Source organism: Mustela erminea, chromosome 6 (genome assembly GCF_009829155.1).
Source record: "Mustela erminea isolate mMusErm1 chromosome 6, mMusErm1.Pri, whole genome shotgun sequence".
In the NCBI taxonomy this organism is placed as follows: domain Eukaryota; kingdom Metazoa; phylum Chordata; class Mammalia; order Carnivora; family Mustelidae; genus Mustela; species Mustela erminea.
In genome coordinates, this window is record NC_045619.1 from 2782122 (window position 1) to 2807591 (window position 25470).

Below are 25470 nucleotides of genomic sequence, written 5' to 3' on the forward strand. Positions count from 1 at the left end.
GGGCCCTGCGGGGGACAACCACATGCTCACAGCGGTGCGGCTGTCACGGAAGCCTAGGTGCCAAGGGAAAGGGTGCCCAGCGGCCAAACCCGAAACGATGTGAGCAACAGTGCATCAGACTGCACCCCGAGATGCAGAACAAGTCTCTGTGGGGCCGTCCTGAGTATGCAGTCAAAGACATGAGCCAACGGGGGAAACAGACAGCCCTCGTGCAGAAGCATTCTGAATAATTCATGCACATACCGTGCTCTCAGGAACGGGAGGGAGGAGGACTTCCCTCCCCACACACGGGAGCGGACTGTGACTCCCAGAGAGGACAGGAGGGGGAGGGGAGAGAAAGAGTGCCTTCTCCGTGGAGACCCCGGACAGACATACCTCAGCCAGGCAAGCGAGGTCAGCACCAAGAGCAATAAATCATGTTGACGGCGTGTGCTCAGGACCGGACGGGATGAGAACATGTCACTTCTTTGTCATTCCACCTGAAAACCCACGACCCCAGTCTAATTACAAGAAAAACACCAGGCAAACCCCAATTTAGGGACATTTGACACAATACTTGGCAAGGCCTCAAACTGTCAAGGTCTTTAAAAACCAAGAAAATCTGAAAAACTGTCCCAGTCTAGAGAAGCCTAAGAGCACATAACAATTAAATGTCGGGTGATTTCTGGATGGGATCGTGGAAGTGCAAACCCACACTAGTGAAAACCAGGGAGACCTGAATATAAACCCTAACAGTTTTTCAGTCTTGATTCCTTAGTCGAGGCAAACGTCCTCATGTATGACATTAACCGCAGGAGAAATGGGCACAGAGCGGGAGAGGACCCGCGCACCGTTTTTCAACTTTTCTAGAACTCTTGAAACAGTTCCAAAATTTAAAGTTTAGGTACAAAAACAACAAGGTTAAGTCTCAAAAGCGACACATCCAACAACGTACTACACACACACCCAAGTCCCACGGGGCCGGAGACAGGAAGCAGGAGTACAGCGCTGTAGAGTTTAATGCCGTATGTCAAGTGGTACAGTGTTATGGGAAGGTAGGCTGTGATAGGTGAAAAACACATACTGTAAACCCTAGAACAGCCTCTAAAAAATGAAGAAAAAAGAAAAGAAGAAAAAGAAGACATGTAACTAAAGAGCCAACACAGGAGACAAAACAGAAGCGTAAAAGCACTCAATCTAAGAGAAGGCGCAAGAGAGGAGCCCGCAGCGGGCGGGCCGGCCCACCACGCGGAGTCCTCCAGCCCCGGGGCTGAGATCTGGGCTGCAAGCAGCGCCCCAAGGACCCCCCCCCACCCGAGAGGGGGGTGCGTGGACAGGAGGCCTGGGCACAGGTGGTGCTCCACAGTGGTGCTGTCCCCGCTGGAATCCCTCGGCGCCCAGTAAGCGAGCGCAGTCACAGCCAGGCCAGGACACTGGGGAGGGGTGGTGAACTGAGCACAAGGGCCGGAGTGACATGCACAGGGCAAGCTGGGAGGTCTCACTGCTGAGGGCGGGGGGGCCGCCAAGGCCCTGGTGGGGGGAGGACGTGTCGCTCCGGACAGGACGAAAGCCTGTCCCGGAAACGACGGCCGGGAGGTGCCGCTGAGGAGAGGCCAGAGGCGAAGCGACGGATGACCAGCGGGTCCTGGCCCCCAGGAAGGATGGGGGGCTGGAGAGAAAAGGGCTGTAGGAGGGACCCGGGCAGAGGCACAGAGCCAGAGCCGGAGAATCCCACAAGGCCGCGGGTGAGGGACAGTGTGCAGCAGCCACCCCTAGAGCCCACAGCGGTTCCTGCGCCTTCCAGCAGGTGCCAAGGAGGCAGTGGACACACAGGAGTGGAGCTCAGGGCAGGAAATCTGACAGCTGAGAGCACTAGGTCTCAGCCCCGCAGGTCAGCCCTCTTCCGTCCGGGTCTGGTGAAGCGGTGCCTCCTTCCCCAGGTCAACATGCTCATGTGGCACATTAGGCAGTTTCAGGAAGTTCTTAAACCTGCTCAAACCACCCCTGGACGTGCAACAACATGGAGTGGTGAGGCCAGACAAGAGGGAAGAGGCCACTGAGTCGGGGAGAACGTACAGGACACTACGGCCCGAGACTCAGGCAGCGGGGCTGGGGCGGTGGGGCAGCAGGGTCCTCCTCCTAGAGGCAGCCGGGGAGACAGCTCCAAGGAGGGCACGGCCAACAAGGGGACAAGCTGCAGGGGACACATCAGCTGCAGAGCTCAGGGGCGTGCGCAGCAGTCACCGCGACATCAGAGCGCCGGTGCTCCCCGAACCTCTGCAACGGCTGCTCACAGGACGCCCGTCCCAGGCTCTGGGCGCAGTTTCCAAAACTAACACCAACGGCCTCCTCTCCGACCCCTTGGAGAGTCCGACTAAACGTAGTAACTGCTCCAACTCTGGTAAGCCAAGTGCAACTCCCAGGGGCAGGAGAGGAAGGAGGCAGTGGCCTCTGGCTTCCTCTCCTGCACATCCATGGGCCTGGGAGCCCTTCCTACTAAATAAAGGTCTGCGCGCCAGCCTCTGCTTCGAGCAGCACAAATTCCATTGGCTATAAATCAGGTTTATGAATTTTGTATGGATCTGAAAGAAAACCCATCAGTCACCGCGAAGACGCTTGCCCACCCCACGTCCCAGCCATAACTGGGCAACTGACAGAAGGCGCTCAGCCCTAATGACACATTATCACAGAGTCAAGCTCCACGGGCTCAAAAGCAGCATCAAAAGCTGGGGACAGCCCCCACCCCCCGCGAAATACCACCGCGTCAACGCAGACGTCCGCTGGCTCTCAGTACAATCACACCACCTGTATGCCCTCCCCACTGCCCAGGGCAAGGCGGCACAGCCTCGATCACTCTCAGCAAATACATAACACGTGCCTCACAAAGCCAGCTGTGGGGGCCCCCAATTAGACATGCTGTCCAGCCTCAGAAACTGCTATCGCTTTAGAATGTTCTTCTGAAGTGGTTTCGTGTTTTATTGGCAAAATGGTGTATTATTATTGCAATAATAATGATTTAAATATAAACACCATTAGAGGTATAATAACAACGCACATGTACGTGGTGATTTGACTCCACAGCACCGCTCTATGCTCAGTCATCAGCCTCCCAGCGAGAAGAAAAGCTGAAGGCACCCTATCTGTTTGCAGATGGCGAGTCTGCGGCTGGGAAGCTAACGGCAGACCCGGGGCTATGTGCAGGGCCGACGGGGGGACGCAGTGGCTTGCGTCAGTCCGTAAATACACACACGCGCACACACACACCCCTGTCCTGGGTGTTCACGGGGAACGTGAGCGAGCACAGGTATCAAAACCCTACTGGAAACCAGACAGAAGCAAGGCAGGATGAGTGTCATGGAGGGTGCCGGGCCGTGCCTTTTCACACACACACTCACACACACGCGCACGCACACACACTCGTCAGCTCTAGAAGGCACGTTTCAGACAGACACACACGGGGCCCATCCAGGACCCCGCTCCTGACGTCCCTCCCAAGCCAGGGCCTCGCCCCGCCAGCCTTCGCTGGAAGTGGCGATCCCGGCCTTCCCGTGAGTGTGGGGAAACCCCAGGGTTATCCACCATCAAGCACTCTCCCCCACCTACAACCATCTACCAGCAAACTCGCCAAGCTTACCCGCAAACCAGCCGAAGCCAAGCAACCAGCAGCTGCCGCTCGGCGCCAAGCCAACACCTGTGTGAGCCCAGCGAGCTCACGGCCCGCCCGGCGTCCACCCAGCTTCGCCCTTCAACCTGCTCTCAGGATGGTCTGCAAACAGCCTGTTACGAACACAGCCCCATTAACCCTCTGCTTGGAGCCCTTCCTCTTCCAGATCAAACTCCAGAGTCGTTCCACAGGACCTGGGCCATCACGGCTTGGGAATCGCTTCTCTGGCCACACAGGCCTTTGCACGAGCCCTCGGGCGGGCTGGGCCACCTAGGGATCCTCGTCCTCGCTCAGAACATCCGACGGCGTGGCAGACTCTCAGGCAGGGGCCGTGCTTTATGAAGAGACCCCGGCCCTCTCACGGAGGTCTACAGATGGGCCAGGTAAGAGAGCCTCGGAGTCGCGGCCGCCCGCCCACGCTCCCTGCGGGGCACCTGCTCCCTCGGTGAACCGCGGACAAACCGCGGACTGTCTCGTCGGTCTGCGTCCACGTGCCTGCGTGTGTCTGTCCGTCTGTCGGCCCAGCACACAGAGCCGAGTCTGTATGAGGGAAACATGCCTGGGACGTGCCTCTCCCAGATGTCCTGACTCCTGTGACCCATCTGTACGCCTCCGTTCAGCCGTGTCTGCAGCAGAAACTGCTGCCATGGAGAAAGGCGGTCCTCACCTGTCTCATGGGTCTCTCGGTGGCAGGGATGGGTTCTATTGAAATGACTGTTCTTCCTTTCTTCCTGAGAAGTTGCAGCTTCTGCCCCACGGGGACACAGGCCAGGGAGAGAAGACGCCCTCTGTGCCCCATCAAAGGAGTCCCACACCGAGCGGTCACCAGTCAGAGCAGAATGGCACCGGCCCTTCCAGCCAGCACAGAGCAGGAGGCGGACACGCAGCCAGGAGCCCACAAGTGACCGCGACTGGGTGGAGCAGGCCCTGTCCTGCAGGCCCTGTCCCGAGCGGGCGGAGACACACGAGGGGCAGGACCTAGAAGGACTCCTGCAGAGTCATGGTCACCTACAAACATGACGCCAGCTGGCAGGTTCTCCAGAGTTCATGAGAGACAACCTGCTCCTACTACTTTGCCAAAGTCTCGCTCCGGAACAGAACTAAGCACGCGGAAGCAAAGGAAAAAGGGCAACCGCCTTGCCGATTTCAGGGTGAAAATATAATGAGACTCTCTTCTGCTGAAAAGCTTTGATTTCTATTCTCTCCTTCACCTAAAATGTTTTACTTGAAGATAAGCGCAGCGTCACGTTTACTGCGTGGTCTTGGCGATCTCTCTCCTTCTGGCTGGCGCCCCAGCCCCTCCTCCTCGCTGCCCTCCCCGGGCACATTTCCCAGACAACACGCCGTGGCTCTGAACACCTCGCTCGGGCAAGGCAGAGAGAGCATCCTTCTCTCGCTCACAGCCGGCATGAAAGGGCGAGTTTATCAGGTGAGTGCAGGACTCTAAGAGCTCTGGTCATTTTTCTGCGTCTCTCTTGCAAAGAAAGCGCTTGACAACCGGGTCTCCCAAGTTAGCGAGAGAACAGAGGACAGCGGCAGAACCACCAGAGGGGACAGCCAAGCTGCTGAACTGGCAAGAACGACCTCATTCATGACCCCAGCGTTCCCTGGGCAGGAGTCCCCGGCCCACCCCCAAGCCTACACAGATCAATCCATGTGCCTCAGATGTAGACACAGAGAGACCCAGACAGGGAAGGGCGGGGGCACTGCACCCACCGGGGGCGGAGTCAACATCTGGAGAAAACCGGGAGATGCAACGTCACGGACAGACAAACGGTGAACAGCAGTCATGGCTTCCACAAGGCCTTGAAACACGCCAACATTCAATCATTGCAACAGACCCCGTGGCCTGGCTAGGCCCACAAGGGCCTGGGCTTTGGCCTGCTGGCGCACTGGTGCGACAACCCAGGTGTGCGGCCGTCGTGCCCTTCCCCTCGCGCCTGCAGAGTGAGGACACAGAAGCGTGCACTCCGGAGATCCATCGCTCCCCGGGGTTGCACGCAGCTTCTGAAGCGAGGACCGCAGCTGTGGGGGCTGAAGGACACACCACATGAGCTCAGACGCCTTGGCCCAGAGCAACTGAGGCAGGTCCAGAGACCACATCCACACAACACGGTGACCCAGGGAGAATGGATGGTCTGGGGACAAACAGCAGACATGGCAAGGGTACCCCTCTTTAACTGGGTACCTTACAGCACCCCTAAAGAAAGACAACACCCCAGACAGACAGGCACAAGGACACACGGCAGTGCCCAGTACGCAGCAGCACCCCGAACTTGGCACCCAAGTCCCTCGATTTTGCAGGGCCCCACCGCTTCGTCTACACAGTCACCAAAACCTTGAGCCCGAAGTGCAGTCACTCGTCCTGGGGAAGGCCACCCCGGAACAGGACAGCACGCCTGGATGGCACCAAACACACCTCCAGAGGGAGCAGACCCGCTCTCCCCAACAGCGGAGGCCATGCCGCACACCCACGTGGGAACGGGGAAGCAACCGTACTGCAGAAATGCCTCAGGGACGTGGGGCACATGCACTTCCTGACCCGGCCACACGTGCCGATGTGACAGCAAGGCCAGAGGACAAGACCCAGGGCTCGTTCTCAGTGCTGTACTCTCAGAGTAGAGCGAGCAGGGTGCGGTCTGCAGGAATGAAACCCTTTGTCCCTGAGCAATCCTGCATCGTAGCAAGCGCATTTGCCACCCGTGAGGCCCTTCCTGTGTATCTGCTCAGCGCCCCACGGGATAGCACACTGAGGTGGCACCTTTGTCCCCAGCACCCTGATGCTATCCTCTGCTCTCCACCAGACTTCCGGACAGCAAAGCTCCCACGTACTGCTGCCCCCAATGCTGCCCTTAAGAAGGTAGAGGGTCCTCTGAGGCCCAAGGGCCCGGCTGAACTACAGACAGGGAGGGAGACATCCAGGCCCCAGTGTGTTGGGGACACTGTCTCCCCAGTACCTCACAGCTCACTGACCACACTCGGTCCTGGGGAAGAAGCAGCCGTATGTTCTGGTTGCTCTCTCTTCCCGATGGTACACGCTTCGCAGGCCAGGATGGCAATGTTGGGGACAAGGCATGGCCACGGCATGGTGGCCCGAGCAGGTGCCCAGCACACAGACTGGACCAAGAGGGCAGCTTCACTGGCACGCACAAGGATGTTAGCCCATCTGGCAGGGGACACGAACCTCAACAGAGCGAGCTGGCAGATTCAACAAAAACCGCCATTCCGTCATTTTCAGAAGCTGTGTCCACACACCTCTGAAGGGCGACGGTGAACACAAGGTCATTCCTGTGCAGCGAGCTACCGGGCTGTTAACAACACTGCCCTTCAAGCCAGAGCTAGAACCGCACAGGACAATGGTGTTGCTTCCATCAGAGATAAAAATTATTCTAAGCACTTGGTCACAGTTCTGCTGTGCAAAGCAGAAAAGCACATTCTAATACAACGTGTATGAAACACTCGTCAGAAAGAGGAAACACGGCCAGCAGGTCTGAGCTGTGTGAGTGTGAACAAGTCACTTATCCCCTTCGTGTCTCGATCCCTCCTCTACAGAAGGACGTTATCCCCGAGCCCACCGGAAGGCACGAGCCACCCCACCCCCACAGGTGAGCTAAAGTCCAGACATCATCCATTAAGAGTTCGCACAGACAGAGGGAACCCTGCGAAGGCTGGCAGAAGGCAGAGCAGAGGGGTTAGCTCACCGAGGGAGGGGTCCAGAGCCAGGAGTCTGCCCAGACAGCCTGGGGTCTCTGACCTCAGACAGAGAAATGCCGTGAGAGCCCTGGCGACGGCCTGGGTGCAGACACCAGCTCTGCCCGGCAGCAGCTGAAGACCCGCATCGGCTGAATGCAGGCGCCTCCCGCTGTCCATCCGAAAAGCGGGGATGGACCTCAAGGAGCAGTGATACGGAACAAGCACCGCTCTTTGCAAGTGTCGGGCGACAGGCACCGGGGTGGGGCTCAGTCAGGTAAGCGTCCGACTCTTGACTTCAGCTCAGGTCATGATCTCGGGGTCCTGGGATGGAGCCCCGCCCCCACCTCTGCGCTCAGCGGGGAGTCCACTTGAGATTCTCTCCCCCTCCTCCCACTCACTCTGTCCAAATAAATAAATCTGTACAAGAAAGAAAAGAATGAAGTTCCTGGTGTACAAAGTAAGTGCCAAGCAGAGGTTAGCTGCTACCACCACCACGGCCACGGCCACCCCCACAGCCGCCGCCGCCATCATCATACCCAGCGGCACCCGTTTCTCCGGCTCCTCCCGTACCGCGAACGGCTGGACACAGTGGACAGACACCGCGGCTCCGACCGAAAGGTAAGTACTATGAGCGGAGCCCCAGGCCCACACCTCCGGGGTTCCGACACCGACCGCCTCGAGAGCTTTGACCGAAGTCTGTGGAACAGACTGGAAGCACAAGCACACCAGCGCTTTGAAACTGAAGTCATGACCAGCCCGGGGCTTGTGAGGAGGCGCGGCCTCCGGAAACGTGAAGCTGTGACACTGGACAAGCAGCTTCTCCCCCACAAGTGTCCTGCGGCCCCGCCCAGGCACAAGGTCACAGAAATAATCTCCTCCACACAAACGAAAATCCTGGCCTTAAAATCAACTTCTATTTTCGGTCTCGGGGATCTAGAAAAGAAATGAAATGTTTGCACCCTTCCAGGGATACGTTTTCCTTTTATAAAAAAAAAAAAAAAAAAAGATGGTGAAAACAGAGGTACCTTAACTTTACAGACCTGAGACCAACTAAACACAAAGAAAGCACCGAGTGCACAGACTCTAATGGCAGGAACAAACTCAAATTCTAAAAGATTTTTAAGTGAATCCAGCCAGCCTCCAGCAGCACAAGAAAAGGCGCTCGGCAGCACCCGTCATCAGGGAACTAGAAGCCAAAGCCGCGAGCTGCCGCGTCGCCCCCGAGCACGGCGCAGAGGCAAGACTGTCTGTGGCTGTGGCAACGCGGGAGAGCAGGGGCCTCCCACGCTGCTGCGGGGCACGCGAGACACGGCAGCCCCTGCGGAAACCAGTCCCGCAGCTCCTCCGACAGTTAAACACCAGCCCCGCGTGACCCGGCAACTGTGCTCCAGGTGTACACCCGAGAGACACGCCCGCGTGTCCACACACACTCGCGGCCGACTACTCACAACGGCCAAAACGCGAACACAAGCCAAGGGTCCAGGAGTTGATGAGCGGACAGACAGAACGCAGTGTGAGCATACAGTGAAACGCTCCACCTAGACAAGTAGGGGCAGCCGGACACATGCTGCGGCGCGGGGGAAACTCAAGACCATCGCGCTGAGCGGAAGAGGCCTGTCGGGAAAGGCCACACACTATACGATTCCAGACCCTGCGTGAGAGGTCCAGAATAGGCAAATCCACGGGGAAGGGAGGTAGACCAGGATCTGCCAGGGGCTGGGGGAGGAGGTCTGCGGACTCAGCACGGACGGGCACAGGGTTTTCTCTGAGACGTGGCAACGCGCTGGAATTAGTGGTCACGGTCACACAACTCGGGAGTTCACTAACAGCCACTGAACGGCCCACCCGAAGAGAGAGGCAGGTCCTGAGGTAAGCAGGGGCGCCGACGGCCCAGTCAGTGGCTGGCTCAGACAGAAAATCCCAGCAGGGGACAGGGAAAGCTGGCTGCCCGCCCCCTTTTCCATCACAGCCCGCCCGGTCCTGCCACACAGCGGCCCACTGCACCGCTGCACTCTGCCGCCCGACACACGACCAGCCAAGGCCTCAGCTGTAAGCCAGCTTCGTCCTCCAGGCCGCTTTGTGTTCAAGGAGATACACTGCAAAGCTGTGTCACGTGAAGAAAGAAATCACAAAGCAGCTTCTGCCCCTGGGCTCACGGCTGTGGGGCCGATGCCACGCCACCCGCCACCACCGGCTCCAATGCACAGGCCACAAGACTCATCAGTCACACCGAGGTGAGGCCATGGGGAGGCGGGGAGGCGGGGAGGCCGGGAGCCAGCCCCCTCCAGAAGCCAGGCCGGCAGCCCCGCCGGAGTGCGTCTCTCTCCTCGTAATTACATGAACCGCAATTAGCGCTCTCCTCCTTCCTAATTCCTCCGCTCTGACACCTGCTTCCACAAGTCCTCTGCCGCGGAACCCCGCCTCCCTGCAGGTGTCAGAACGCGCCCTCGTCTCCCGCATGCTCCCAGAGGCACACAGCCTCTCCAGCCGGGGCTCTGGGCGAGCGGGCCTGTGCGCACCCCGGGCTACTGTCACCCCACAGTGGACACCGAGTCTTCAGAACAGAAGGATGTCTCGTGTGTTCAGCCCGGAAATATACTCAGCGATGACAGATACTTCATTTCTTCTTCATAATTCAATCGCCCTTAAGGAAAAGTTTCATAAGTAATTAAATTGATTTTCCTTTCTGCTTGGGACACAGATCTATTTAGAACCGCCAAGGAAGAGAAAGCATGCCTTGCCGGGGAGGACACCTCTGGGAGGCCGGCGGCGGAGCGCGGGAGGAGCCGCATCCCCCGGAGCCCGGCTCGCAGGGAGCCTCCGAGGACGGGGAGCCAAACGCGCCCCATCCTTCTTCCTAATTGACATGTGCTGTATACATCATATCCAGAAGGGTTTCACGGGCGCTTTCTGGATCCAAAAAGGCTCTTAAATATTAATGCAGTCTGAATCCTACTTGAATACTCTTCAATTCTTACTACTGAAGCAAAAACAGAGACGCCGGACGTGCAGGGCACAGTTAAGCAGCTGGAAGAAGGTGAGCCAAGTGGCCCCTTTTGGTCCCACCAGAGAGTCCCCGAGACTCCCCGAGGACACCAGTCACGCTGGGATGCGCAGGGCCCTCAGAAGTCAGGAAGACATCTTTATAAAGAACAACGGGAAAACACCTCAGAACAAAGTTGAAACAAAACAAAGCAGAGATGCTCTATGACTGCTGGTCACTGCGACGGCGCCGCCTGCCCTCCGGATGAGAAAGGAGCGGACCCAAGAACGCTGGCACCACTCACTGCTCCCAGGTCTGCAGTCCGGCCGGCTGCAAGGCCCCATGACCCTGACCAGCTTTCTGCACGAAGGGCCTGGCTCTCCCGGCTGAAAAGGGTCTCCTTTCCTCACTGAATCCACACGCACAGCGGTCACAGCGCCCGACACCAGGAGTGGGCACTCCAGCCGAAACAACTCTGAGGCCTCACTTTCTTACCGGGAGTGAGATAAAGGAGAAAGGGCTGTCGGGTCCGGGTTTGTAAGTTCACTCACCGCAACACCACCTTTTACATTTGGAGATTCAGCTGGCCACCCGCAGAGCACACGCGGGCCCCGCATCTGCGAGCCCAGCTCCGCCCCACGGCCAACAACCCCATCAGACGCTCCAAAGCCGCCGGGGTCCCCAGCAGCGTCCCAAGTCCAGAAGCGTGCCACAAGCCCTCTCTGCTATTCACAGTCTGAGACATAAGAACCAAGGGTCATCACAGCCTTCTGGAGCCTGGCCACGTCAGAGGCAATGCAGGGGCACCCGCCCCCACCGCAGTCCGTGACTCTACACCCACATTCCAGAAGGCTCTCAGACACCCCAGGGGACCACCTACAGACTCCAGACTGGACACTGCAAGAACCCATAGCATGTCAGGGAAAACAAGCACCATCTGTCATCTGAATCCAACAGACACTTCCTATTTTTATGTATCTTTAAGTCCTTTTACAAATAATCTACAGAATTCAGAAAAGAGGAACTGTAAAGGGCAATTTTGTTAGAAATTTTAACACGATTTTAAACATAGTAGAATTTTCCCCCATATTTTCCTAGTTTTGAATAAACAAAATGCTCGAAACAGACAACAGCCCTTGCAAGCAAATCACGGCTCACCCGTGCCAGGACCGAGGCCGGGTCACACCCATGTCGTAAACACTGGTGACGACGTACAGACTCCCGTCCAGCAGTGCCGCGCCTGTCGGGACGGTGCTTCCTGCCGCACCGATGCTGTCGACACGCGACTGTGGTTCCAGGGGTCAAATTCAAGTTCTTCTCTGATACATCCTCACTTACCATGACTTCTGGTTCTTTCACTTGCTTTGTTCAAATTCAATCAAATTCCTAAATTTCAAATCCATCTCCAGAAAGTTTCAGTTGATTGTTACTTACAGTTTTGCCTTGTTGTTTTCAAAATGCAACACCATTTTTTAGAGATGTATTTATTTATTTGAGAGAGCGTGAGCAAGAGAGAGCAGAGGAGGAAGAGAGGGAGAGGACAGAACCCCAAACAGACCCTGCACTACGCACACAGCCCAACACCGGGCTTGGTCCCACGACCCCAAGATCACAACCTGAGCTGAAACCCAGAGAGTCGCCCAACCGACTGAGCCACCTAGGTGCTCCCAAAATTCAGTACTTTTGAATCTGTTGTGGGTGACAGCTTTGTTGAAGAGAAGAGAGCCCTCTTCTCTGCTGTGGAAGTGCAAAGAACTTTCCCTTTTTGATTTACGGAGGCCGGTCAGAATGACGGGCCAGTGCCTTCCTCCATTTATACAGCTTCTTCCTCGCGCCTTCCCGTCACCGCTTGAGCACACACCTGCTTTCAGCATTGGTCACCTCCATCCAAGTTTGACCCACACATGTCAGTCACGGAAAATAACAGAGTACGGATCTTTCTAGCAAGAGAGGACAGTCCTCATACTTGCCACAAAATAGTAGGTGACTGCCTGGACCAGAGAGCGGCTTTCCTGCATGCACTGAGAATTCCACGGCCCGGGCACTGGCGCTCGCACCCACCACAGCCAGCTGAACGTCGGCGGACGTGGAGACGGCTGCATCCGCCTCTCTGCCCCCAACTTCCAATTCACCCAACAGTGGGCGAGGGCCTTCCTCCGCCACTCTCCTCTTCATCATAATGCGCAGGACAGAAAAACTGCCAAATGCTCTATGTCCAATGAAAGCTTAAAAAAAAAAAAAAAAAAAAAAAGACTACAAAAATGCCTCCAGACTTCTTTGCCACAGTGCGGACAGACAATGCAATCCCCTGGGAGACACGATAAGAAAACCGAAGGACCCCACAAAGGGACGGTTTATTTCACTACCACACGATTCTTCTGGATCATTCCGTCTCTCATTCCTCCACGCTCCATGTTAGTCTTGGTTTTACCATCGTTAGGAATAATCAATGCATAATGATGCAACAATTCCTAGGATGATGAACCAACAAAATATTCTGACATACAGAAAAAAAATTAGGACCATTAAGATCTGACACTATGTCTCCAATTTATAAAAAGGCCCAATGGACTATATGGTAGCTGCAAGATAAGAATGGATTTTACTGGGATGCCTGGGTGGCTCAGTTGGTTAAGCCACTGCCTTCGGCTCAGGTCATGATCCCGCCGTCCTGGGATCGAGTCCCACATCGGGCTCCTTGCTCAGCAGGGAGCCTGCTTCTCCCTCTGCCTCTGCCTGCCATTCTGTCTGCCTGTGCTCGCTCTCTCCCCCTCTATCTCTCTGATAAATAAATAAAATCTTTAAAAAAAAAAAAAAAGAATGGATTTTACTCTATTTTTCAAAAATAAGCAGATTTTCTCCCTGAGCTTTGAAGAAAAGAATAAGTCATCAAATATCAAATCTTACAAATAGTTTGAAATGTTCAAACAGTGAACTCAAAAACGAAAGCACTGAAATGGACCCTGAGGGTCTACAGACAGTTAACACCCTTCTCCAAAACTGAAGAACGCGTCTGTAGCCTCAGGCCCGATCACAGGCCTGCCGGAGAACCCTACCTGCCCCTCTGCCCCCAAACACCCAACGTTATGTTTTTGAGGTGTAAATATGAATCTTGAGAATGATCACAAACTTACAGAATTTGACAAAACTTTGGTTTTTTGAAGGTTTCTTACTTATTCACGTGAGAGATACAGAACGCACAGCACGAGAACACAAGCGCGGGGAGCAGCAGACGGACAGGGAGAAGCAGACCCCCCAGTGAGCAGGGAGCCTGACTCGGGACTCGATCCCAGACCCTGGGATCACAACCTGAGCCCAAGGCAGACGCTTAACCCACTGAGCCCCCAGGCGCCCCATCAACAAAACTTTAAATGGTCCCTCGGTCCCTCGGTCGAGCCTAGTTACTGAGGGGCAGAGCGGGTAAGACGCTCCGCTCCGGTGGGCGAGAGCCCGGGACGGCCGTTCAGCTCCGCTGGCTGCGCACGCGGGAGCGCCGTGAGGGCCCCTGCTCACACTCTGCTCCTTATTCGGGACCCGTCACAGCCTGAGCGACTGCCTGACAGCCCTTGTCTGAGTCCGACAGGAAGATGCATAATGATGTCGAGCCCGCCTCACGCTCTGCTTGTCTGCCCGTCCGCAGACCTCGCTTGGTGATGGAGGTCATCAAAGGGGGGCCTGAAAGCCGCCCAGAGCCCGGGGCTGCGGCGGGGCAGAGCAGCAGCGCTGCATGCTGCAGTCGTTTCTGCAGGACTGCTGAGTCCCGAGAGCTCCCAGAGCGGGGCACCCACAGGGGAAGGCACACGGCGCCCCGCAGACCCCGCCACGGTGCCACCGGGCCTCCCGCACCCGCCGCACGCCCACCTGACGTCCGGGGCCTGACTCCTTCAAGGTGACCTCTCTGCTCCCTGCTCCGAGGGACGCTGGGTTGTCATCATGCCTGACTCTAGTTTTTTGGGGAAAATGGTCCGGGAAGGAGCACACACGCTGGGCCCAGTGTGGATGCTAACAGCTCCGAGACAGGAATGGGGGCTGGGCGGGCCTTGGGCAGAACATCAAAAAGTCCGGAGGGGGAAATGCAAGTAACGACTGACGACGGCTGCAGCCAAACCACCGGCCTCCCAGCTGTCCCTCTCCGAACAACCCTGAACACGAAGGGGAAAATACAAGCACACTAAGACCACGGCCACAGAGCTCGGAACGTGTGAATGCCCACCCTCAGAAGACCGGTCCGTGGAGCCGACACTCACATGCTCCCCTCGCTCCCACCACCGCCCGGGGAGCCGGCTACTCCGTGCACAGGGAACCGCACCCAGGACCCCTGCGCCCGAGGGCCAGCGCCACGCGGGACCGTCAGTGCAGAGGAATGGGCGGGCAGAATCCGACGCCGTACGGCAGTCCGCACCCGTCCACCTCCTGGTTTGCTCCGACAGGCAGCATGCTGCTGGAAGGCAGGAGTTCGGGGTGGCGGCTCTGGTGACCCGGGGGTGGGGGAGCCTGACGGGTGGCCTCGGGCAGCCCCATCACTGCGCAGGGCCTCCCGGGCCCAGTAATGAAGCGGGTCCCGCAGGGATGGCCCGGGTGACGGCTCCAAGCGCACAGTCATCAAGGCAGCGAGCCCAGGGCGGTGCCCTTCTCCCGGGAACCAAGCCCCCTCCAGCCCCGGCAGAGCACACGGGCCTCCCACACGGCTCACACATGACCACGCGCGAGAGTCAGAAGGGAAACCTTGTAAAGTCAGAACGAGGAACCCCTTCACGATTCTTCAGTTTGTAAGCAGGGATTTTCCCCAAATTGTAGCACAGAACTGGGAATACAAAGGAAACAACAAATCACAGAAGATGTCGTTAAGGATCTCCTAACTGAACGCCATCAATTAAAAAAAAATCCCGGTGAAATTTCTACGGGTAAAATAAAAATAACGTGGGTCACACCGGAGCCCGGAAGAGGGAGAAGCGCACCTCCAGCCCGAGCTGGGTCAGAGCGCTGAGGACCGCGCCCACCGTCAGCCGGTCTGTCGCATGCAGCGGCCGCCCTGGGGAGCCTGGGCACCGCTCACAGACTGTCCCCTCTACGGCCTCCCCACCACAGCACTCCGAGCAGGGCGGCGTGTCCAGCGCTGTCCGCCATCCGTGGGGGCACGGGTCCCAGGCCAGGGTCCCGCCCTGGAGGAGCTGCCCGGCCTCGCCAACAGCCCATGTGACGCACAGTACTGGAAGGGCCCGCGCGCCAGCACGTGTGTGCAAACAGGCTTACGACACTGGGACTAAACTGGCAGTAACTTGGCCTGAAAGTGGCCTTGGGACTTTCACGATCACCTTGGAGTCAAGAGAAACTCGTCGGGACACTGGAGAGCAAAGAGGACAGTCACTGATGCATGCCACCTGACACCCATTCTGTGACTCTCCGACTCTAAGAAGGCAGGACGAAAGAAGGCACGGAGAGCCCCCGTCTGCGGAAGGAGGAAGTTCTTCAAATGTAAGTGGCAGAGCCTTCCGTGGGCCCAGGCTGTCCTAGAAAGCTTTACTGCTCACGGGGATTCCTGATCCAGACCCAGGAAACGGGGTCTGTGTACAGCCTGCGGGGCTGGCTGTCCCTCCGGGGTGAGGACCGGTGGGCATGTGCACGCTTCAGGGACCCAGGAGGAAACCTCCCCGAGAACAAAGTCACCGGAAGGGGCCGTGGGTGAAACATCGTGTTCCTGCAGTGCGGGCACACACCAAGCACGAGGACCGCAGTCACTGGCTTCCCAGTCTCAGTACACATGCCTGCCCACACGCACGCGCACACGCTGGTCTTTCCTGAGTTCCTAATTAGGCCAGCTGAGCAAGATTCTGGCAGGCTGAACACTCAAATGTCAATACTGGAGAGTGTATTAATTGCTCCTGGCTCTCCAATTAATTCTCCAAGTCACTTAACAGCTTGGAGCTCTGGCCCATGTCGAACAGGCTCACACGTAAATACGAAAATATCTACGAGCGAGTGTAGTGCACGTGTAAACACACAGACTGAGACGCAGGGCCGCCTCCAGTCGGCAAGTCAAGGACCTGTTAGCAATCAACGCTGGGAACGCTCCGAGGCAGGAGTGACGTGCCATCTCTCAGCTGGCTGGCGGGCATAGGCCCTCCAGCATCTTCCCGGAAGATACCCACAAAGGTCATCAAGACTTAGAAACACTCACAAGCATGACGCAGAAACGCCTCGCCTAAGAATGCGTGACAAGAAAACAGTCCAAAATGCAATCAAGAACTTGTTTCCAGACACCACACGTATTACCAGTAACAGTGAAAACGTAAACACCACACAGATGTTCGCCAACAGAAACCCGCCAAGCTCCGCTCTCCCCTCTCACCGGAGCGAGAGCCCTAGACAGTCTGAGTGTCTCCACGCCCCCCGGAAAATCCACACGTCGAGTCCTGACCCCCAGAGACGATGGTGTTGGGGCTGGGGCCTGAAGGAGGTGCTTAGGGAGGAGCCCCCGCGAGTGGGGTCGTGCTCTGTACAGGCCCCACAGGGCCCCAGGGCTCCTCCACCCGTGAGGACCCGGCGAGGAGAGAGGACGTGGGCTCCCAAGCAGGGGAGCAGCCCGCACCCGAGCACGGCCACGCTGGCGCGCTGCCCCATGTCCAGCCTCCAGAACTCTGAGAGACCAGTTCCTGCCGCTGGACGCGACCACTCTGCTGTTCTGTCACTGCCCCCTACGCGGACGAAGACACGAACTCTCCTTTCTTTCTGAAGAGCTTTACCGAGCATCAACTCAAACGCCACACAACACAGCACACAAAGTGGCTTATGTTGTGTTCGCTAAACTGTGCAACCACTACCACTCCTAATTTTAGGATGCTTTCCACCATGTGCCCATGAAAAGTCAATCCCCATGACCCCACTGTGTCCCCAAGACACAAGCGACCACTAATCTACGTTCTGTGTGTAGAGCTTTGCCTGTTTGGGACATCCGGTATCCGTGGATCCCACGCTGCGTGGATGCTGCGTTGGTATGGCTCATTTCATTTGCGGTCCCCAGGTCCCCCCGTGAAACGGTGTGTCAGCGCCTCACGCTCTCTGCTCTAGCTCTGTGACGTTGCGTTGCCGGGGTGCACCCCCCCACTACTGTGAGGGTCGCTCGCGAACGTCTGGGCTGGCTTTCGTGTCGTGGGCTGTGCGAACGGCACTCCCGTGGACGCGCACACAGTAACTCTGTGTCCAACTCTCCAGTGAAACACCACGCCATCCGCCGGGGGCGGGGACTACGCCAGACCCACGCTGCCCTCAACAACACCCAGACGTCCACTTCCTCCGCACCTCTGTCGACATTTCTGTGGTCCTCGCTGATTCCGGCCGCCACGGAGGGTATGAAATGGCCTGTCCCACTGGGGTCGGGTTCCCACCCCTGAAGATCAACGACCTCGCGCCTCTCTTCACGTGCCTACTGGCCATTTCTACGTCTTCTCTGGAGAAGCGTCTGTGCAGACACTCGGCTCGTGTTTTCGTCAGCTCGTCCTCTCCCTGAGCTGGAAGGCCCCTCGCGGCCCTGCGGACGGCAGGCTCTTCTTCCCGGACGGTCGGCCTGCAGTTTGTCCACTTTGCTGGTATTTCTGAAGAACCAGCTTGGTTTTGTTGGTTTTCCCTATTGCTTTTCTACTATTTCACTTATTTCTGTTCTAGTCCTGATTTCCTTCCTTCTGTTTGTTTTGGCTTCGGGACACTCTTTTTGTAGTTTCTAAACCTAAAGAGTCAAGTTAACGATTTGAGATGATCTTTCTAAGACAGTCACTGGCGACGACGGGTTCTCCTCGGGCGCAGACACGGCTGACCCCACAAGTTTGGGTGGGCTGTGTCTTCCTTTCCAATCATCTCAAAGTTACTTCTAATTCTCCTCACGATTTCTTCTCTAGTCGTCGCCTATCTCCACACGGTTGTCAACTCCTTCACGCTTCCTGCTGTTACTGATACCGAACTCGGTGTCCTCCGGGTCGGAGAGCACTCGCTGCATGACCCCGTCCTTTCAGATGTGCTGACGCTCCCCGCACGGCGCGGCACGTACTCTATCCCGGACACAATTCCCTACGCGCTTGGGAAGGGCATGCGTCCTGCTGCTCCTGGGTGCCGGCTCCACACACAGGTGAGGTCTAGCTACTGTTCAGCCTCCTAGTCTGCTTTCCAGCTGCTCACTGACCTTCTGACCAGTTTCCCACCCATCACGGGAAGTCGTGTGTCATTATTTATCAAAAAGACATTTCATGGGGCGCCTGGGTGGCTCAGTCAGTTAAGCATCTTGCCTTTGGCTCAGGTCGTGATCCCAGGGTCCTGGAATCGAGCCCCGCATCGGGCTCCCTGCTCAGCGGGGAGCCTGCTTCTGCTTCTCCCTCTGCCTCTGCCTACCGCTCTGCCTGCTTGTGCGCTCACTCGCTCTCTCTCCCTCTGACCAATAAATAAATTTTTAAAAAAAATCTTTAAAAAAGACATTTCAAGAAAAGTTTCATGACTTTGGAAGATGCTTGTGTATCAAACAAAAAGCAACATTAAAATGTGCATGCGTAACATAATTGCCACCACGTTAAAAAAAAAAAAAAAAAGTACACTGACACAAAGGCCAGAAGGAAATTAACAAAAACGAGCCAGTGACAGCTTCTGAGACGTGGACTCACACCGTCACTGAGTTTTAAAGCTTTTAACAAGTCCGTTACTTGCATAATCAACGCGTTTTTAAATGGAAAATAGGACTCCATGTGAGTCACCAGCTCTGCAAGGACATGGGACCTTATTGTCCCTGCAGGGGACCGTCTCGGGCTCTAACATCGCAATCCCCAGGGCTCTCTGCCCTCTGCGTTCCCACGTGGAACCAGAACGTCCACACGAACACCCCGTTCTCAGAGGCTCTCGGTGAACAACGCAGGAGCACCAGGCACCTGCGCCATGAGAAGCACGCACGGAAGCCATGCAGGAGAGGCTCCGAGCCGCAGCTCCAGTTCGCGCGGCCCGCGGAGAAAATGAAATGCAACAAGACAAGACTTCAGCGCAAACAGGGAAGTGAAGGCCCCAATTTCTGAAATGATTCACCAGCAGCAGTAGCCCTTCCCTCCCCCACTGTCACCAGAGCCCAATTTATACTCCGAGCGTGGAAACAAGGAAGAATGACCACACCGCTCCCCTTCGGTGGCTCACAAATCCCCCACGTGCCTTCCCCCACGCGGCCCGCCTAGCTGTGGGAACGGACTCCCCTGGGCTCCTGCACTAGTCCCAACCCCGCAAGCCCAGGCTGCGTGGAGCAAATGCCGTCTTCTTGGAGCAAAGCTGACATACTGAAAGACAACCCGTACTTGGGAGATTCTGACTCACATACAGGAAATAAAAATGCACATTCTTAATTTTCTTAAGTAAATACATCGTTTAGTCCAGTTCCTTTCCATATTTGCTGTCGACAGTAATTTATCTTAAGAGAAAATGACACCAAAATCAAGCCGATCGGAGCCTACACATGCTGATAAAGAGAACCAATGCACAGAAACCCCCTCGCCGTCCCGACCCTTTCTCCCACACACCCAACCCACACGCCCGTCAGCCTGAGGGGTCCCTCCAAAGTGCCCCACCAGAACTGTTTCTAAATTTAATAGCACAGAGGATGGGGGCTGGGGGGTGCTGTTTTGTTTTTCACTCTGCTGAAAATATTTAAAACGAAAATATAATTCTCTGCTTAAATTGTGCAATGCAACATAAGGGAATGGTTCTTAATTCTAAATCAAATTTAACACTGTTAAAAGGAATATGACAGTTGCTGCCTGAAAAATACAGTTTTACTTTAAAATTACACCATGCCTGGAGGGAAAAAGCCTTAAAAAAAAAAATCCAACAACAGTAGAAGGGTTTCATGAATTATGCTATATTATCTCAATGGAATATTATGTGCAGGAGGTAGAAATGATCTTTACAAAGAGTTCTTAATGATATAGGGAAAAGCTTGTTATAAGGTTAAGCGGGAAAAAAGCACAACACAGAATTTTATACATAATATGCCCTCAAGTAAGTAATTACAATGCACAGAGAAAAGAGAAAAGAGGAACTATACCCAGTAGCAGGTACCCAGGAGGGCCGGCGCGGGCCTGGCCCCATCCTGCGCCTGCCTGCCAGGACACGTACAGGACAGGAAGGAGCCACCGACAGGGGCCTGACACAGAGGACAGGTGGAGAAACACAGCTCAGGCTCAAGGCCAGATGAGCCACTGGGACCCACATGCCAACCAGAGCCTGGAAGGAAGAAACTGAAGCCAAGTCTACTTCCCAGCCAGCAGCCCGGAGAAGAGGCCGGGCTCGCTCGAGGCCTGGCACAAGCAGCAGGAGGCACGGAGGAGGCCCACCACGGGAAGGCATCGGAACAGGCAACACCACGACTCCACCCAGAGGCACGGCAATGGGCCCAGGCAGATGCAAGACGCCCCCCGCAGCTGAGCAGCCCCCGCTCAGAGGGGAAGAGTGAGTGCAGGGATGGAGAGAGGGGAGCTCCTTCCCCAGCTCTCCCTGCGTGGCTGCCAAGAGACATAAACCCAGGCTCCCCTTGTCAACAGTGTAGCTGTCGAGGTCAAGGCTCTGGCTCTCTGCCATGCTGCCTCCACTACCCTGAGCGCTCACACGCTGAAAACCGTGTGTTCTAACTACACAACACACACCGAAACCCTGTGGGGATCCGACTCGACCTGGGGCCTGCCGAGCTTTCAGTCTGCGCCAAGCAGATGCACATGGGAGACACAGCTGCTGCTTCGAGGAGCAGAAACCGACGGGGCTACCAGGAGAGGAGGAGGGAGACAACACGGTGGCACAGTGGCGAGGCGGAAGTGAGTCACAGGACCCACAGGTCAGAAGGGACGCCTGGAACTCCCACCACCTTTGAGAAATACAAAGCCGTAGCACACGCTGGCAAGGCTGTGGGCCCACGAGGACCCTCCCGGGCCACTGGCAGGAACCTCAGTGGAGCCGTGGCTGCCATCTGACCGCTGGGTACACAGATGCCCGGAGGGCTGAAAACGGGCGTCTACACCAGCACGCAGGGGCTCACAGCAGCAGCGCACGTGATAACAAGAGCAGAGAGAACCAAGCGTCCCACTCAGGGCTCTGAGGAGGGGCACAGTGTTGCCGAAGCCATGGCAGCGAGAGGCCACCCGGCCACGAGGACTGCGGTGCCGGCACCTGCTGCCCATACAGACCTTGAACGTGCCAACGCGAGCAGCCGGTCTCAGAAGACCTCCCCGCCGTTTGATGCCATTTCCAGAGATGTCCAAGAGGCAGCCCAGGAGACAGAGCCCAGGTGTGCTTGTGCAGGGCGGGCGGACGGGGAAGGGTGGCAGGCCACTGTGGGGCAGGAGTGCTTTTCAGGATGGTGAGAAGCTCCTGGAATTTGGGCAATGGCTGCCGTATGAGTACCCAACTGCCACCGAACGTCTCCCTCGCGGCGGGCGAGTTTTACGGTGGGTCAGCTCTATCTCGAGGGAACTATTGTCGGGCAGTAACAGTAACACCCGGGTGGGGGAGGAAGAAACTGCATTCTCCAGACCTTCGGGAAGCCGAGCACCCGACGTTTACCCCCTTACAAACCCCGCAAACCACAACAGCCTCCGCCCAGCGGCTGCCACACATGCCCGCGCCTCCGAGCCTCCGCGCAGCGCCTCCCGTCTCCGCAGCCGCGGCCCGCACGGCCGGACACGCGCCCGGGCTTCCCCGCGCCCAGCAGACGCGGCCGAGTGCGCGCAGGGACTCACCCCGTGGGGACCGTCCTCCCTGGTCACCGCGCCCGGCGTCACAGCACCTCCTGCGGCCCCGCAGCCGCACTCCCGCCGCTCCCTGCAGCGACGCCCCCGCTCGTACCCACAGCGGGCAGCCGGCGCGACACGGAGCCCAGAAAGGCTCCTCCGAACCCTCGCCCCGGGCTCGCTGTCCCGCACCCCACACACCTCCAGATGACACGAATGTTGGTTTCCGTTCCCGTCTTTCATGCCGGTTTCAAGTCTGTCTCCTGCTGTAACCACGAGCTCGAGGGGGCAGGACCCACACTTGCTTCGCTCGCCTCCCGGGGGCCAGGAGGTGCCCGCTCCACACGGGGTGACCTGAACCGACGTGGTCTCCACGCCCCGGCACTCCGCCCAAGACCGGCACCCCAGCGCAGGCCCCCAAAGGTCAGCGTGGATGACCACACATCTGCCCGGAGGCAGGCGGGCGGGGCTCCAGACCACTTCCACGGGCCTGAGGCTTCCTAAGGTTAAGGAGGGCTGAACTGGCACCAACAGGTGAACACGCCCGAGCCTGGACGGCAAGAGCTAGAAGAGCGCACGCCACCAGCGGTGTCTGAAGGCCGAGAAGCAAGGTATGTCACTTCATGACACCGCCAACTGCCCGAAATAAACCGTGTGTTCCATACAAATGTCCCCAAGCCCCCGCACACCCACTCAATGCACACGTGTGTCCTGGTGCGTGTGTGAACGTGAGCAGACGTGTCCCGGTACGTGTGCGTGTGCACATGTGTGTGGGGCCGCAGGGAGGCAGGGAAAGAGCACAGATCCCATCTCCTCCGGTGCGCCTCTCTTCTGCACCATGACCCCACGGCCCAGCCCCTTCACCCCCCTCGCGGACGACTCAGGCCAATGCCGTACGGATGGCTCAGGTCTTCCGACACGAGCTGGTGGTAAAGTACTTAAGGACAAACTTACTTACCACTTTAAATTAAATGGTCTATTTAACATGGGATATTCAATTCTCTAATCACATCTCAGCTGAACTTCTTCTTTCAATTAACAACCCTGAAGTCTACTGACAGGTCCTACTGTCTAAGGATCATTAACAACATTTTCATTATCTGTCAAGCGCGGGAGGAAGCAGCAAAAAGGCAAGAGGGCCCGCCCCTCCCCCTGCCCCACACATAAGAGCTGATGGGGGGGGCCACGGTGGTCCTCGTCAGTTGATTAGCAAATGGAAGACCTCCTCTGAATCAGCAGCGCAAACAGCGTGAGGGGTTGCAATGAAACGCACTGAACGGGCACGTTCTCGTGCTCGGAGGGTCATCGGTCCCAGCCAAACCTCCTCCCCCAGACGGCACCCAGGATGGGAAGTGGAAGCGGCTGGAGACACAACCTCATAAAAACAAACAAATATCAAGTCGGGAAGGTTCACGTAAGACAAATTAAAATAGGGTTTTAATAAAAATGCTACACGCAAACAGCAAATCCCTCTTTGGTTATTTACTTTTATCCACAGATAAATTAAAAAGTAGATCCCACCCTTATATTTCCAGAATTTTTTCTAAAACTTAACATGGGTTCATAACAGGTGCAGTGATATTACGGTTGACTGCCATAACTAAACGGGAAGAAATACACAGCCCTCAGAGAGAGACCGCGGCCCCACCGAAGTCTCCATGAAACCAATTATGTTGCTTGCAATTAACATTCCCGTAAGATGAGCCGCTGCTCATATACCCGAGGTGGAAGGAGACAGCGAGCTGCAGAAGGCAGTCAGGGAGGGCTCGGGTTCTAGCCTGTCAGCAGAACTTTCGACTACTGCTCCATCACCTTGACCCAATCCATGCAAACCCACCCCGAGGAAGCCAGCGCTCCGCCGGTCGCCACGGCAAAACCACACCGCTCGTGTGTATCACAAAGACAACAGTAAGAAGAGAAACCACGTCTTCATGTCCTCTTTGGCAGTTCACACGTGAATTTACAGACTTTTTTTAAAGCTGGCATCAATGAGAAATCATTATTTCTATTTTAGTTGTCTTTACAACATTTAACTTAATGGCACCTCTCAACATTGGTGCATAGTAACGCGGCAAGGCCACCAAAGTTCACATTCAAAGTCTGCGAGAAAAAAACATCATGATATGGTCTTACCTATGTGTTCGCACATGAAGACTACAAAGAAAGGAGTGGACAAGGTCATTAATCCCCTGAACATATCCACTGGCAGGGTGACGTATCGCCCATATAAACAATATCCTTTCAAAAATCTGCAAGAAAATTGAAACAGGTGGTGAAGCGAGGAGTAAACACATCAGAAACTTTAACACGTATGCATTCTTTCCCTCAAAATACATACACACAACCGACATTTTTCACTGTCTCTACTATTCAAAGTAAAACTGTAAACAAGTATTAATTGCTACTTAATTTTTTCATTAAAATGCCATTATCTGAACTTCTTACTGACTTAGAAGCAGCTGCAGTGTCCCCTGAGCCCGGGCTCAGCCCTGCCACACGAGCCGGCCCCCAGAGAAGCCACACTGGGCTCCCCCGGGCCCTGCGGGCAGAGACTGCACACGGCTGCCGGACTTGGTCAGGCAGTCAAGCAGCACAGGCCTCAGCACTGGCCTCTGGGTGCACACTCCCTCCACGTGGAGGGACAGGAGAGCAGAGGGCCCGGCAGGCGCGTGGGCAGGCGCACGGGCAGGTGCACGCACGGACCATGGGTGCACGGAGAGAAGGCAGGCAGCATGATGGGGGAAGGGGGCTGGGGTCAGGACACGGTGGGGGAGCGGGGGGTGATACAGGGAAAGATGCTCTGAATATCTCTTGTACGGTAAACAGATTGTTTTCAATGAGGCAGAACCGGCATTAACATTCCATTAGTTGCGGGTGTATAATATTTGAATAGTAACTCGATATTGGTATATACTACAAAAATGATCTTCTGTAATATACTAAGTCTAATGAACACCTGTCACCATACAGCTATAAATTTCTTTTCTCGCGATGAGGACTTTTAAGATCTCTCAGAAACTCTGAGACACGCTGGCACACCACACACTACATACCCTGACTTCCTTTCTGTTGACCCCCCACTTCACCCACAGCCACCCCGACCTCTGTCAGCCACCAGTCTGCTCTCTGCACCCATGCGCTTGGTTGGTTTGGTGTTTTGATGGATGTTTTAGTCACTGCACAGTCATCACCCACCAGGTGACCTACAGCAGGGCCATTCCCACCAGCCGCTCCGTCACCCAGGCCGTGGACACAGCAGTGCCTCAGGCTGCTCTCTCCTTACAAGACCCTCACTGCTGACCTGGGCCTCAGGCTAAGAAGGCACACGGGGCAGGCTCAAGGAGCAGGTACCCAAACAGAGCATGAATTGCCCCATTTCCAAACAAGTCCAGCCTGCAGGGCTAACCTGTGTG

The 25470-nt window shown here is 56.2% G+C and overlaps 1 protein-coding gene across 1 annotated transcript in view; it reads right to left on the reverse strand.

Annotated features, from left to right (window-relative positions):
* TBC1D22A (TBC1 domain family member 22A) overlaps positions 1 to 25470 on the reverse strand; it is a 292897-nt gene that overhangs the window by 152726 nt on the left and 114701 nt on the right. The window contains 2 exon segments of the mRNA XM_032345894.1: positions 24191 to 24227; positions 24229 to 24306. Coding sequence (XP_032201785.1) covers positions 24191 to 24227; positions 24229 to 24306 — 115 coding nt within the window.